Raw genomic sequence first — 14,742 nt, 5'->3', positions numbered from 1 at the left:
GTTTAGAAAGCACTGCAATGAGTAGTAAACCCAAATGTGTTCTCACAAAATTAATTTTGATGCACTAAGCATTGACACAGTGTTGATGTTATCAAACAAAACCGGCAGGTGCCCACAGTGTAGTAATTACCTTTTGATTAAATCTTTTATTAGGCGAGAGATAGATCGAAAGCTTTTAAAAATATGTGTTAAATTACAATAAATACGGTACAAACTATTCTGGTTCAAGAGATGTTTAATAGCTGTAACAGTACGTCATACTAGATGACCCAATCAGCATAATAATATTTTTGCGAGGTTTCTGCTTAGGAGTTATCTTGAACATTTTTCGGCTTTACAGTCAGATTGAGTCCCACATGAATGGGATCGCGCAGGCGTTGTAATAAGAAGGGCGCACTGCTGACCTGGGTTCAAGATGTGGCGCTACAGCGCGAATTGTCACCTTCCTTTCTGTACCACAACGAGCCGAACTTGTTTATGCCTCCGGCTGTAGCCTAAACCAATTACACCTCGGTCTCCCACTAAAATAATCTCTGACATTGATTGGAAAAACAGGGAAGAAACTGGCATCACGATCTCCTGGAGAAAATTTGACAAAGCGCATGGTATGCCTTTTAAGTATTCAGTGTATATCGGTCTAAAAAAATAATCACCAGAAAATTAAGCACATCCTGGCAGATAGGATCGTTACGTTATTTTCAGCAGTGTTACATCTGCAGTGTTCCGAGATACAAAAAAAAATGTATGAAAGATTTTGTAAAGAAACCTGCTGCTGCCTAACGTACTTCGTGTGATGTAGCATGTAATGACAGAAAAGGTAGTCATGACTACCTCAGTAGTAAAGGGTCTCTAATAACAGCAGTCGTGGATATCCTGTAGTAATGTTGTCACCTGTGAAAACACCTAAGCTCAACAAAGAACATCGTTTTCTTCATTATAATGCAAAGGCGACAGGCCCTAATCTGTCGACTAAATTGTAGCCCAACTGTAAGCAGCTGTGCAAAAAATGTTTCTCAATGCTCCATGCAACAATAATATCTATTTTTTAAAAGCTATTAGAAAATCGATCACACGATGTATGCTTGAGGAAACTAAAAAAAGTTAGGCCCCAAAGTGAACGTTTTATATATATATAAATTATTAAACACATTAACAGTTTAAATTAAAAAAATGAAACAGTAAAGTGTTACGTTAAAAGGTTCTTAACTATTATAACGTTTGTATTCTGTCCAATTATGTGGTTGAGATTAATGTCTCAGAAACAATTGGTCCAGTTTGAATTTTGGAGTCCAGAGGGCACCTGAAGATCCGACGAATTTATCAAAGATGTCAGGAGCAGAACTGGTAACACATTTAAGGGTACCCCCTTAGCCTGGTATTACTGCTTTATTACTGAAACACAGCTTGTGCTAGTAAGAGCCTGATATCTTGCTACTACATATCTTGTTAGTGGAACATTTGAAACATTTAGAGCACGTACAACTTATATATTAGTGTCAAAGGGTAAGAATAAGTACCTGCTGTACAGTGTATAGTACTATACTGCCTTTATGCAAGGTTATTCATTATTTTTTATGTACTGTTATTTATTTTACCAATAACTAACGAGTGGCTTACTGGTAACTCCTGAAATAACATGTTAACAACAAATAAGTGATCCTAGTTCTCCTGTCATCAGGGTGCTTTTACATCTCTCTTGCAGGGTACCTGTAGGTGCCAAATAGACACACCTACAGGTACCCTGTCTTAGGCTCTGGACTTAAACTGAACTGGAACAGTTCAAATCCAGAGTAGAGCATTTCTGTTGTACCCTTGAGCCAGATACTTCACTCAGATTGCTCCAGTAAAATGCCCACTTTAATAAATGTGAACAAGTTGAAGTCATTTTGGATGTATACATTTATCATTCATTTTCATTTCCATTGATCCACTGTCTTTAGAGTGTCAGAGTGTGGGAAATAACAAAGTCTTGCAAAGAAAAACAAAATCCATCTTTAATCAGAGTAATGAAAAGTCTGACACTGAACATGCGTAGCTCTATGTAAATAATATATTCCATCGCTATACCCTTGAGAATTTCTCATTCCACAAAACCCCTGTTCAAAAAGATTAAGGGTGTTAACTCTGGTGTCCTGCCAGATTCCCCTCCCAGCCTTTACCAATCATGGCCTGCTAATAATCCACATCTACCGTATCAGTTGGTTTCATTACTCTGTTCTCCTCCCCACAGATAGCTGATATGTGGTATTTATACTGATGCGCTTTGGCTGCCGTCGCATCATCCAAGTGGGGGCTGCACATTGGTGGTGGAGAAGGCGTCCTCATTACCTGTAAAGTACTTTATAAGTGTAAGAAATTATTTTAATTAAAATATGTATTTTACAGTGACTATCAAAAGTTTTCACCCCCTTGAACTTTTGTATACTTTATTGTGTTATAATGTGGAATAAAAATGTATTTAACTGGGAGTTTTTGTTTTTGACTGACATAAAATTACAGCCATAAGTTTTCTTGAATAAGTTTCTACCAGCTTTGCACATTTGGGCACAGAACGTTTTGTATACAAAATGACTCAGACTCTCTCAGGTAGGATGGGAACTGTTGGTGAATGGAAATTTCCAACTCCTGCCATAGATTTTTGATTGGATTGAGGTCTAGGCTTTGACTGGGTCACTCCAGAAAAATTGACTTTTTTTCTTTTGAAACCACTCCAGTGTGGCTTTGGCTATACAGTATGTTTTGGGTCATTGTCCTTCTAGAAGATGAATCTTCTCCCAAGTCCTATGTCTCTTGCAGATTGCAGCAGGTTTTCCTCCAGGATTTGTCTCTGCTTTTTTGCATCCATTTTGCCTTCTGTCGTCACATATATTCCAGGCCCTAATGCAGCTAAGCTCTTAATAGCATGATGCTCCACCTACATGCTTCAATTGGGATTATGTTCACTGTTATGCTTGAACCAAACAGAACTTTTACCATTGAGGCCAGAAAAAGTCAATTTTGGTCTTGTCAGACCATAGAATCTTCTTCCACTTGGTCTCAGAGTCTTCTACATGGAAGACATCTCCTTCTGGAAAAGTGTAGTTGAAATTTGGTCTGTTTTTCTTGTCAGTCTCCCATGAAGCTCAAATTTGTAAGGCACCCAGGCAATTGTCAAATGCACAGCTTCTCCCATCTCAGCTGTGAAAGCCACTTGGTGGCCTCTTTGATTAGTGCTCCTCTCACCTGAAAAATCAGTTTTTGAGGATACCCTGTTCTTCACAGTTTCACAGTTATATTTTCTACATTTCTTTATAAAGAACTTTAGTGTGTATTGGGGGATGTGTAATGCTTTGGAAATGTTCTTCTACCCTTACCCTGATTAGTGCTTTTTAAGAACCCTATCCCAGATTTATTTTGACGGTTCCTTTGCCTTCATGATGTAGTTTTTCGTTGGGAACTGTACTAATCAATTTTGGGACCTCAAAGAGAAATATACATTTATCCTGAACTCATGCAAAACGCCCTAATTGCATACAGTTGGACAAATTATGTGACCTCTAAAGACACTTGGGTGCACTAAAGACTATTTATGTGTGTCATAGTACAGGGAGTGAATACTTATACGATCACTTATTTTCTGTTTTATATTTATAATAATTAATTTAGGAGGATCTGTAGAATTTTGTTTTCACTTTGACATTACAGTGTGTTTTTTGTCAACCAGTAACCATATCCCATATAAATATATTTTGATTCTATATTATAACACAGTAAAATGTGAAAAAGTCCAAGGGGGTGAATACTTTTGAGAGCCACTGTACATCATTTTGTTAGTTTAGCAATTGAAGTGGCTGATAGACAAAATTCCAACACTCTTTTTGTCTGATGGTTGCTTTTGTAAACAAAGAAGGGGCAAAGTTTGTTGTTTCTCTGATTGTTTAATGATGTTAGGATTAACACACTTTTACTGCACATAAAAGCCTCCATTTGTGGACTCAGTCACACTGGGATCAATTTATAAACTATAAAAGAACATTCAGTCCCCTTGTGTTTGCAGGTTGTTGAGAGGTTGTTAATCTGCTGGGGTAAGGGAGGATTGAACTCTATTTTTCTCCCTGTTGGGAACGTAATGTACACCCTTATGCCATATTGTAAAAAATCGACTTGCTGGTATACCTGGCCATGTCGGCAGATGACGGACATGTGAATACAATGCACAAACTCACATTCTTTGTCTCAGTGGCAACAGAAAAAACATAATTTAAGAATAAATTCATAGGAGCACCACTTTACTGGATTAGAGATCATCAGGATTGCTGTTTGTTACTGAATCTTTAATAGCTATGTATAATATATTAACCTGAAAAGAATTGCTACATTTTATTTTGTTCCAGAGGTCCATTTCATGTCTGTATGTGTGTGGCATTAAGTTATTTCTACAGTATAATTTACAGTACATTAAATCTCTAAATTCGCCGCTGGACTAAGGACTGGTCTCTTTTAAAAATGCAAGATGCAATATAAAGCTGAATAAATAAATATTGTTTTCAGTATTGTATTTAGCATCTACGTGAATCATATGCTTTCTCGAATATTTTGAAATATTTTGAATTTCAATAAATAAAAATCATAAAAGAAAAGAACATATTTTACAAAATTGTTATACATTTAAAAATATCTTTGCAATGTGATATTCACTATATAATTCACTATAGCTTATTGTGCTGCAAATCAAACATATAGGATTTGACACCTTTCAAATTGCATTTGTTTCTGGCTGGCTCACCAATGATGGCTGTATGGTTTTCATTGAAAGTTGTAAACTTTGCTGTTTAATTGTTAATGTCAATTAAACTGATTGTAGTTTTCCCCTGTGAGCTAAATAAATCTTTACTGGATTCCTGTTTAATGTAGAATGGCTTTTAAAATAATATGTTGAACAAATAAAATACTTTACAGAACTAATTTGATTTACTTTTTACTGTGTATTTCACATTTTAGGTTTGTTGGCACTTTGTTAAAATTGTCTGAATCTAGTTGATTTTTTATCTTTAGTAATAACCCTCTAGCTTATTACTACTTTCTAGAATATCTACTTAGAATAACTACTTTCTTGTCAATAACTTGGGATCAAATTAGGCATTTTTAAGTAATGGCAATAAATGATTTTGCCTACTAATATATATATTTTAATTTTACTGTTTAAGTGTTTAATGTTGCAATTAATTGTAATTTGTTAGGCAGTGTCACATATTGTATATTATTTTAAAACATTATGAATCATCATTTACTTAATAATAAAATTAATTTAAAAATCATCACTTGTTAAACCAAATTTAATTTAGAACAGGTTCTTATTCCTCGTATTACAATTTTAGAATTCATTGCAAATTTCTCTTGGTTTACATTACAAAATCATGTTAACCAGTTACCTTTATTTTTCAATAAAAAATAGATTGTCTTTACACTTTTTGACCACTGGGCTGCCCTAAACTATGTGTGTGAGTTGTTTGACATACAGTAAAAATGTCGATCTTTGGTAAACTTTTTGTGTCACTTAAAACATATCACCACTAAATGGCACTGTGCCCATTTATTATTGTTTAAAATAATATCACTGGAGAGGGGAATGGTATGATTAAAAAATCATGTTATTAATATATTTTCTCTAGTGTATGTGTATTAAACTGGGCATTGAATTACTTGCATGGGTCTCTGTGAGGTGGGGCATGGTGAAATACAGTCCTCATGGACTACAGTGTCCATCTTTGCTTCATCTGAAGTCTTAATGGCAGAACTGAACTAAATCCATCCATTTTCTAACTGCTTATTTACTGTAAATTTAGAGTCGCTGGGGACCTAGTGCCTATCCTGGCAAGGTGTGGGCACAAGGCAGGGTACAACCAGGACAAAATGCCAGTCCAGTGCAGGACTGACACACAGACAAACACACACCAGGGTCAAAAGTTTCCAAAAGCCAATTAACCTACTGTACCAGTATGTCTTTGGACAGTGGCAGGAAACCCACGCAAACACAGGGACAACGTTCAAACTCCACACAGATAGCACCTCAGGTTGGTAGTTGAACTCAGGGCCCCAGCTCTGCGAGGAAGCAGCATTAACCACTCTGCTAATGTGCCACCCCATCAGTCACTTCATCCCTCCCTCCCAAAATAAGTTGCCAGTATCAAAAATAACAAAGGTACCAACAGAAAAATGAAACATTTAAAATTTCTGTCGATGGCTTACCTGTGGGTTTCCACAGAGGATGATAGACTCCTTACAACTGAGCTTGTGCCTGACCTTTGGTGACACACACTGGATAGTTCTTTACCGAGCGCAACCTCTCTTGAGACTTGAGAATAAAAACAGTGCATTTCATTATTGAGCACAGACCACAGTAATGGAAAATTACTGCCATATCACCCTGCAACTCACAACTGGCAACCCACTGAAGCTAAGCAGGTGTGAGCCTGGTCAGTACCTGGATGGGAGACCTCCTGGGAAAAAACTAAGGTTGCTGCTGGAAGAGGTGTTAGTGGGGCCAGCAGGGGGCGCTCACCCTGTGGTCCATGTGGGTCCTAATGCCCCAGTATAGTGATGGGGACACTATACTGTAAACAGGCGCCGTCCTTCGGATGAGACGTAAAACCGAGGTCCTGACTCTCTGTGGTCATTAAAAATCCCAGGGCGCTTCTCGAAAAGAGTAGGGGTGTAACCCCGGTGTCCTGGCCAAATTTCCAATTGGCCCTTACCAATCATGGCCTCCTAATAATCCCCTATATGAATTGGCTACATTACTCTGCTCTCCTCCCCACTGATAGCTGATGTGTGGTGAGCGTTCTGGTGCACTATGGCTGCCGTCGCATCATCCAGGTGGATGCTGCACATTGGTGGTGGTGGAGGGGAGTCCCCATTACCTGTAAAGCGCTTTGAGTGGAGTGTAAGCAATTATTATTATTATTATTATTATTATTAAAAGACAGTACCATGCCATGGAGGCAAAAGCTGCCAGTACACACTCTGGAACTTCAAGAGCATCACAATACTAAGCACTGCCACAGTGACACTGGAATTGAAATAAATGCAAATCAACATTACTGTCTTTCTCAAGTAATGACATACAGTAGGAGTCATCAAATACACTTGCAATATACTGTATACAAGACCCTCTAAGGCCTCTTTGTCATAGGAAACTGTTCCTCAGGTTCACTGAAGAATTTCATTTTTTTTCTTTTAAATTGCTTCAATACTCCCTAGTAAGTAAGTCCTGTGGATTCTCAAAACCAACAGTGAGATGATTGTTTTGAAATTAAAAGGAGTCTTGATTGCTGAAAATGTGATAAAAACATTTAACCTCTCTTCTAAAAACCCCTTTCGTAAACATATTTACTGTTATATGCCTATATTTTCAAAGACAGTACATCTCTTGGATCATGGTTCTAAACATATTTTACATGTCTCTTTTCCCAAGGCAGCTGTTTAGATAAAAGACAAAGTCCACAGACTTGTGCTGTGAATCTACATTTTCCAGACCATTGCGGGTAAAGGAGATATGCAAATTAATTTACTTGTTTATTCGGTTGTCATTACCCCTTGCTGTTATAAAACTCATCAATTTAGGAATGCGAGTTCACAGCACACAAGCGTCAAGACTCAAATAATTGAACATGTAAGTTCTTATTGTATTAACAGTGTGTATCTTCCCTTTTAAATAATAGTTAATCCCCCCCAATATAATATGACCAGAACTTGGATTCGTCTCTGAAAAGTTGTATATAAACTTGTTATATCGTGCTTAAAATTAAGCCTAAAACGTTTTTTTGCTTTTTTGAAAAGTAACTTTTGCACTTATGAAATACACCTTGAATAGGTAAAGGTAGTGTAAAATTAGCTATGGATGGTGAGCAGTGTTGTACATTATACTAAACTATCCCTAACACCCTGAAAATTAATTTAAAGGCGTATTTGCACTTCACAGATGCCTTCGCTTTGAAGTAAATGGACGTTTTGTTTTGAAAATTTAATGTATTCTATTTCAAAACGTTTTTAATACGGTGTACAAAAATTTCACTTCAAACCTGGAGAAGTATATTTTCAGTTTTTAAGATTCCACGACACTTTTTTTAACTTAAACGTATTGGCGCGTTCGAATAATAATTAGAAGTTACTTCTATAGCGTTTTATACATTCGTATGTGTCAACAGTTTTATTGATACACTTGCATGAGAATGAACACGTAAGATACTCAAAACAAATAATAAGTGCGTATTTACTATTTTTATATTTAATATTGTTCCACTAAAGCTGCTCAGGTACCCGTTTATACAATGCCATTTTTGAAAAATAAAATCTGAAAAAACATAAATTTGTATTAAATTTTAAAAATGCACTATTTGTAAATAAAGACAGCATTGCTCCTGACGGAATATGCAGAGGAGATGTCTCAAGAGTCAACGGGATCACGTAAGTATTTGGAAGGTAACCGAGATTACAGCTTGTGTGTTCATTGCATACAGTAGCTCTGCATTGCCTCGTTCATTTAATACCCTATGTGCAACACATAGAACACTGTACTATAGCAAACACAGTTACACTATCTTGCAGCAGCCCGCCTGAAGCCCGGAGTCAGAAACTTTTTTCATATAAACGCGCCATTTAAAACTTTGGTGACGTTTCTCAAAAGACGGCCAATGGCGCGGCGGCTCTGATTAGGACAATGGAAAGCCATTCTCCAATCGGAAGAGGAGCAGAGTTGGCGGTAGCCAATGGTGGGCGAGCCCCACTGAGAGTAATGTTACAGATCCGAAGACTGAGGAGACTGCGTATCGCTATCGTTCCCACATACAGCCATTGCAGTGCATTGAGATACAGTGACAGCTTTCGGTAAGTATTGCATACAGAAATCCGAAAGTGTAGGTAAGTATAAAAAGGAGCTGATCGCAAAGTCATATTTTTCCACATCCGAAAACAATGAAGGCATTGATCAAGAGAAAATGTTATTTGTGGAAATATATTTTTTTCTTTGTACGGAAACAGTCAAAACAAGACCTCTTTATTAGCATTAGCCAGCCGCTCATTGTAAAAAATAAAAAAATAACATCTGTGGCATTTTCTGTGGTAAACGGTAAGTTTTCTAAACCGTAGAAGCGAATTAGTCTTTTTAATCTAATATTTTTGTAACTTTGATCTGATGTGGGGATTTGATGACTCGGGATTTTGTTTAAAAAAATAGCTAAGTGGAGAAATTGCGTACAAACAAGCTCCCGTAGCATTACATAGCCATTGCAGTGCATAGACCGAGAAGGCTGTCAAGTAAAGACTCAAGACCGAGATAACTAGGGAAAATGCGAGGGAAAAAAATCAAAGGAAAAATAAAGATAATAAATATGTATGATGCTGCATTTTTATTAATTTGACGAAGTGCAAACGAGCAAAAAAAAAAAATACCTCAGGATCTGCGCTTTACTGTAATATGGCTGACTGTACTCTCGCATAGAAAACAAGGCTGAGCCAGTAGGGGAGCCTGGGATGAGAGCGCAGTTCGCTTCAACTTTTTAAAACCGCGTTTTCCCCCCGAATCTGTGGTAAAGTTGGCGTTTTGGGGACGGTGGGCGAAAATTGCACCTTTCCTCTTTCCGATGGCGGGTGGTTTGCGATTTTCGGGGGACGGGAAAGGGTTTAAATCCCAGTTTAAAAAGAGGTGGGTATCCCGGCCGGTGTGCCCTCTATTGCAATGCAAGTGTAATGGCTGTGTATTGACACAAAGAGAAGGAGCCATATTCTCTGTGTTAGTAGACGAAGACAAGCGGCCATTCCGAGCTCAATAGGAAACTAACTCAATACAAACCGCACATAGTACAGACCCAATGTATTACTATACACCGGGACTAGTGCATAGGGATCCTCGGAGAAAACTCAGACAGGAACACGGGCTTTGCCAACGTGTTTGCGGGGTAAAAAACCGAACAGGAAGGCGGGTGGAGACATTTGAAGGGGACTTTCTTTCATGAAGAAGGCTTTCTCACAAAATGGAAGAAGAAATATTGCTGTCGTTGTTGACCTCCTTTTCCTCAACAAGAGCCGATGCGCCATTGCTAGTCCCTTACTACTTACTGACACCGAAAGAGCTGCTTTTTAATAGGGAAATATGGCAAAAAATGTGCATTTTTTTCGAATTTGATACGTTTTCAATTATTAAATTTAAAGGTGAAAGGAAATAGTTTTCTGTGTGGATTTTTATGTGGTTTTGGCCACTTTTTGAAATAGATTTTTTTTTGTTAAAATAACTTTTTACTCTTTTTATCATCTTTAATAAACAATTGATTTATACAAATTCTTACATATTTTAAGTGGACTTTGTACATAACAAATATTTTTAAAAATGTAAACAACATTTTTTATTGTTTTTGGACATTTTAGTTAACTAAACGTTTAAATACTCTCACATAATGGTTTTTACACGTCATTTTCGCGGGTCGGTTGTTGTTAAAAAGGTTTTTTTGTGGTTCAACTATCAACACGATACCGTGAAAAAAAAAGGATTTGGAGGTTAAGACAAGCTTTAGCTTATTAACAAAATAATGTTTTAGGAATAAATGCTTTCTTACATACTCCGTGGAAAAGAATGGGCGAAGAACAGCTTACAGCTGATAACGTATACCAGTTGCTTAGTGACTTGATTTTCGCCTTGTTTACTAGAAACTTTCAAAACCGGACATGTTTAGTCAGACATAAGCAATTTTTTTTTAAAGATTTTGTCCCGATGCCAGCTCAGAGGAAACAGTCGCTGAAGAGGCTGGGCAGCAGGCATCGCCAGTGACTGGAGTATCCGCGGCTCGCCACACTTGAGAGTCCTTTTCATAACTGCCCAGTGTCAGTACCGGTGACACATGGGAAAATAAGAGTGCAGGGGCTCAGTGAAGGGCTATATTGATCCCTTATATTGCGCTTTAGGTGTTGACCGAATGTTGCTTTATTTCTTCACTGTAGACGACAAATTCCAAGATGGGTAAAGGCGATCCTAAGAAGCCCAGAGGCAAAATGTCCTCGTATGCCTACTTCGTGCAGACCTGCAGGGAGGAGCACAAGAAGAAGCACCCTGATGCCTCTGTGAACTTCTCCGAGTTCTCCAAGAAGTGCTCCGAGCGGTGGAAGGTGAGACAGAGGGAGTGCAGGATGAGAGATCTGCGCATGGCAAAACTTCCATCCTGTTTTTTAGAATTGAGTTGCATTTCGGTTTTTATTTTTTCATCTGCGGCTGTGCACCTCCATGTAACCATCTGCAAACCAAACGAGGTTCCAAGGGTTAAGTGTAAGAGAGTGTAAGAAAATAACTTGTCGGAAAGCATATTAAAATATATTTGTGTAAGAGCTTAGTAGTCTTTGGACTTTAGGAGTTTAGTGTTTTTTTCTGTTTTGGTTATGCATTAGAATCTGAATTGAATTAAGTTTAAAAAAGCAATTGATTAACTGTTCCTTACACAAATAGTGTTTTTCATTGTTGCTTGTGTGGCTTTTCAGACCATGTCTGCCAAAGAAAAGAGCAAATTTGAGGATTTAGCAAAGCAAGACAAGGTACGCTATGAAAGGGAGATGAAAACCTACATACCGCCCAAGGGGGAGAAGAAGAAGAGGACAAAAGACCCTAATGCACCAAAAAGGCCCCCGTAAGTATATCTGGATTCATGTGAAGCTTTAACCCTTAATGGAAGGAACTCAAGAATGGAATTGGAGTTTTTACAGTTAACATGCATTTTGTTTTGATCCTTCAGATCTGCTTTCTTCATATTCTGCTCCGACTTCCGCCCGAAAGTTAAAGGAGAGAGCCCTGGATTGTCCATTGGTGATGTTGCCAAGAAATTAGGGGAGATGTGGAATAAAACCACCGCTGAGGATAAGCAGCCCTATGAAAAGAAGGCAGCCAAGCTGAAGGAGAAATACGAAAAGGTATTCTTGGGGCAGAAGAAAAAGTTAAAGCACTGAAACGGAGAGCTTACTTTGCCATTGTTGAACAGACGTCACATTCTTGTTTTACACTAGTAAGCAGATCTCAGGTTTTTTAGCCTCTAATGGGCATTTACCCTTTTCAGCATGGTGTAGGGGTATGCAGTTGACTTAACTTAATAATTTAAATGTGGGTTGATCATAATTCCATGTTGGGTGCTGTTTTGTGTTTAAAGTCATCTCTTAGCATCCTTTCTGACGTGCATCATAGTAATGGAGTGTATATTGAACACAAGTGAAGTCTTGTCTTTTTTTAAAACATAAATGCCCTTAAATCAGACAGGTACAAAGGGTGTCTTTTGTGCAGGGTACGAATTTGTTCACCTAAAGAAAGTCTTTACAGGAAGCCTTGTGGATCAACTGGTAATATGAATGTTCCACTTGTATGGTGGATCATACTGATCGCAGACCGGGTGTCTTGTCTTGTAGGATATCGCAGCGTACCGTGCCAAGGGCAAGACCGATGGTGCCAAGAAAGCTCCTGCCAAGATGGAGAAGGCCAAGAAGAAGAAGGAGGAGGAGGAAGAGGACGACGATGACGACGATGAGGAGGAAGAGGAGGAGGAGGAGGAAGATGATGAAGATGATGACGAATAAATCAGAGCTTAGTTTCTTGTTTATAAAGCATTTAACCCCCCTGTACACACTTCACTCCTATAAAAAAAGAAAAAAAAACAAAAAAATGTAAGGCTGTGTATATGAAATGTTTTTAAGCTGTACAGTGTTTTTTTTTTTTGTATAGTTAACACTACGGAAGTGTCTTTAGATAGCCCTGTGTTTTGTTTTTTAGTGGTAGTTCTTAAGCCACTAACCTTGCCTGGTACAGTTTCTGGGGGTTGTAAAACGGCATGGAATTTGCAGGTTTCCTGGTGGTGCACAGCACAAAATCTAGTTTTATGTGGGGTTGTAGTTCGTTTCCAGTTGTATTTGTGTTTTTTATTTTTTATTTTTTTAATTTTTTGCCGTATCATAAAGTTCTTTTACTGTACTTTGAATACCACTCTGTAATTGCAAAAAGAAAAAAAATGCAGCTGTTTTTGTTGACATTCTGAATGCTTCTGAAGTAAATAAACCCTTTTTTTAAAAGTATGGTTTCTTTTTTCACACTTCCAAAAAGCTCTTTGGTGTTCTATTTTTATTATTAAAAATACTGGCATTTGGGAATTTCAAGTAATCCTATGCAGATTAAAAGGCCTGGGTGTTTTAAAAATTGGAAGTATTTTGTAGCCTGAAGCAGTGAAATTGTAGCATTAAGAGATGCACATAATGTTTTGATAACTGGTCAATATTATCAATTGCATTGTTAACAAGAAACTGCATGGTGTAAAATGTCAATGGAACATGAATAGTGGTGATACAGGAAAATTATAGGTATAAATTAGACACAAATCATCTGTCAAATACATGCTATCCAAAAAGTCATTTTAAGCTCCATCCATTTGTGCTAAATTTGAGATAGTTACTGATATATCAGTATGTAAAGAGATACTTGTTGAATTTGGCTTTGTCCATTCTAATACAAGCTAGGTAGCTTATAATGATATGGTGAGGATTCATATGTATGATATGCTCATTTTGTGAGAAGTTCATTTTGGACTGTTAATTTTTATTTCAATAGTCTGTCAACATGTATGCTTTTAAAAACCATTACCATAGCTTGACCTCTTTATTTCCAGCACACAGAGTTAACGGCAGAATAGCATTTCTCCCTTTAGTTCAGTCCTTTAGCAGACTGTAATTAGTAAACAATATCTTAACCTCTAAGTTATACAGTATCACATCCACTGTACTTGTCATTATCTGGTTAGCAATTTTGTGAAACTAGTGTATTCAATATACATTGATATTTAGGTTATTGTGTTGAACTCCAAAGAGTGTCAAAGCATCAAGCTCTGGGCTCTAAAAACAAAATCATTGTACAGTATATATTATATATGTAATATAAGCATATGTTTTAACCAGCCGCACAAAATAATAAAACATGGATTTTAGTGATTTTTTAGTAGCTTATACTATGAAATAATACTGAAGATAATATAAACATAGAGAAAGGTTAGAATGAAATGTGCCTGTCATGAATGTAGAACAATTAATTTAAATTGGTGTAAATTCACATTTCCAGTACCAGGCACTGTGGTTTGAATGCTGAAAAGGACAGGAAGCACTAATTCACTTAAGGGCAGCACCTCACTTACCTTGTAGCCTTTCAGTCCTCCAAGCAGAAGCTGAGCTTGGTGAGAGATAGCTGTGACTCATCCTGCATTTACTTCCTTATGAGATGTGTTCATTGTGCTGGCTGAGAGGCAAGATTCAGAAAACATTTGTGTCTGAAAGCCTCAGTAAACAGCCTTGTCGCTTAGTGGCTTTTTAAGAGGAATTTTGTGCTGTCCATTATGTGATATCTTTTGGAAAAAAAATGTCAATAATTTTTTGTATTATGGGTGTGTTGCTCCTCCCTAAACCTTATCCAAATCCTTGAACTTTCCGCATTTGAAGCACAATCATAAGTTCTCCTTCTGGTATTTCAAGGGCAGTAGCATGGTAAAAAAAATACGCAAAAATACTTGTACTGGGTTGTAGCAGGACTCTTTTGAGCTATCGTGTCCTGAATTTCTTGAACCTGAGAAGATTTATTTATGCCTTGGACACACAGTTTGTCGCACTTGCAAAAATATCTTCAGCTCACATTTTTTCAAATAAGGCAACTATTTTCTTTCTGACAACTGCACCAATGTTGTCTGCTTCTGTTTAAGGTAC

The 14,742-nt window shown here is 37.4% G+C and overlaps 1 protein-coding gene and 1 long non-coding RNA gene across 3 annotated transcripts; both read left to right on the top strand.

The window, feature by feature from the left end:
- Positions 1-322: 322 nt before the first annotated feature.
- LOC148658338 (uncharacterized) lies at positions 323-4,888 on the top strand. The gene is made up of 2 exons (XR_015940049.1): positions 323-605; positions 2,231-4,888. It is a non-coding gene; the product is annotated as an uncharacterized LOC148658338 (long non-coding RNA).
- A 3,821-nt stretch (positions 4,889-8,709) lies between these two features.
- On the top strand, positions 8,710-13,071 carry LOC148658337 (high mobility group protein B1-like). 2 transcript variants are annotated; one of them, XM_088639388.1, is made up of 5 exons: positions 8,710-8,865; positions 10,972-11,136; positions 11,503-11,648; positions 11,754-11,928; positions 12,415-13,071. In XM_088639388.1, exons 2-5 carry the CDS (start codon positions 10,987-10,989, stop codon positions 12,580-12,582), a joined length of 639 nt encoding a protein of 212 aa, XP_088495514.1. In that variant the 5' UTR covers positions 8,710-8,865; positions 10,972-10,986; the 3' UTR covers positions 12,583-13,071. The 2 variants fall into 2 exon arrangements, with proteins under 2 accessions (XP_088495514.1, XP_088495515.1); XM_088639389.1 differs by having other exon boundaries at positions 8,790-8,898.
- The last annotated feature ends 1,671 nt before the right edge of the window (positions 13,072-14,742 follow it).

This window comes from Lepisosteus platostomus, chromosome 7 (assembly GCF_059453375.1).
Source record: "Lepisosteus platostomus isolate fLepPlt1 chromosome 7, fLepPlt1.hap1, whole genome shotgun sequence".
NCBI lineage: Eukaryota > Metazoa > Chordata > Actinopteri > Semionotiformes > Lepisosteidae > Lepisosteus > Lepisosteus platostomus.
Note: the sequence above shows the minus strand (reverse complement) of the source record. Positions and strands in the feature narration are given on the sequence as shown.

Excerpts from the sequence above, each read along its gene's own strand:
- LOC148658337 (XM_088639388.1), top strand. The coding sequence starts at position 10,987 with ATGGGTAAAGGCGATCCTAAGAAGCCCAGAGGCAAAATGTCCTCGTAT. Across the intron at positions 11,137-11,502 it reads AGTGCTCCGAGCGGTGGAAG|ACCATGTCTGCCAAAGAAAA; the intron begins GTGAGACAGAGG and ends GTGGCTTTTCAG. Across the intron at positions 11,649-11,753 it reads AATGCACCAAAAAGGCCCCC|ATCTGCTTTCTTCATATTCT; the intron begins GTAAGTATATCT and ends TTGATCCTTCAG.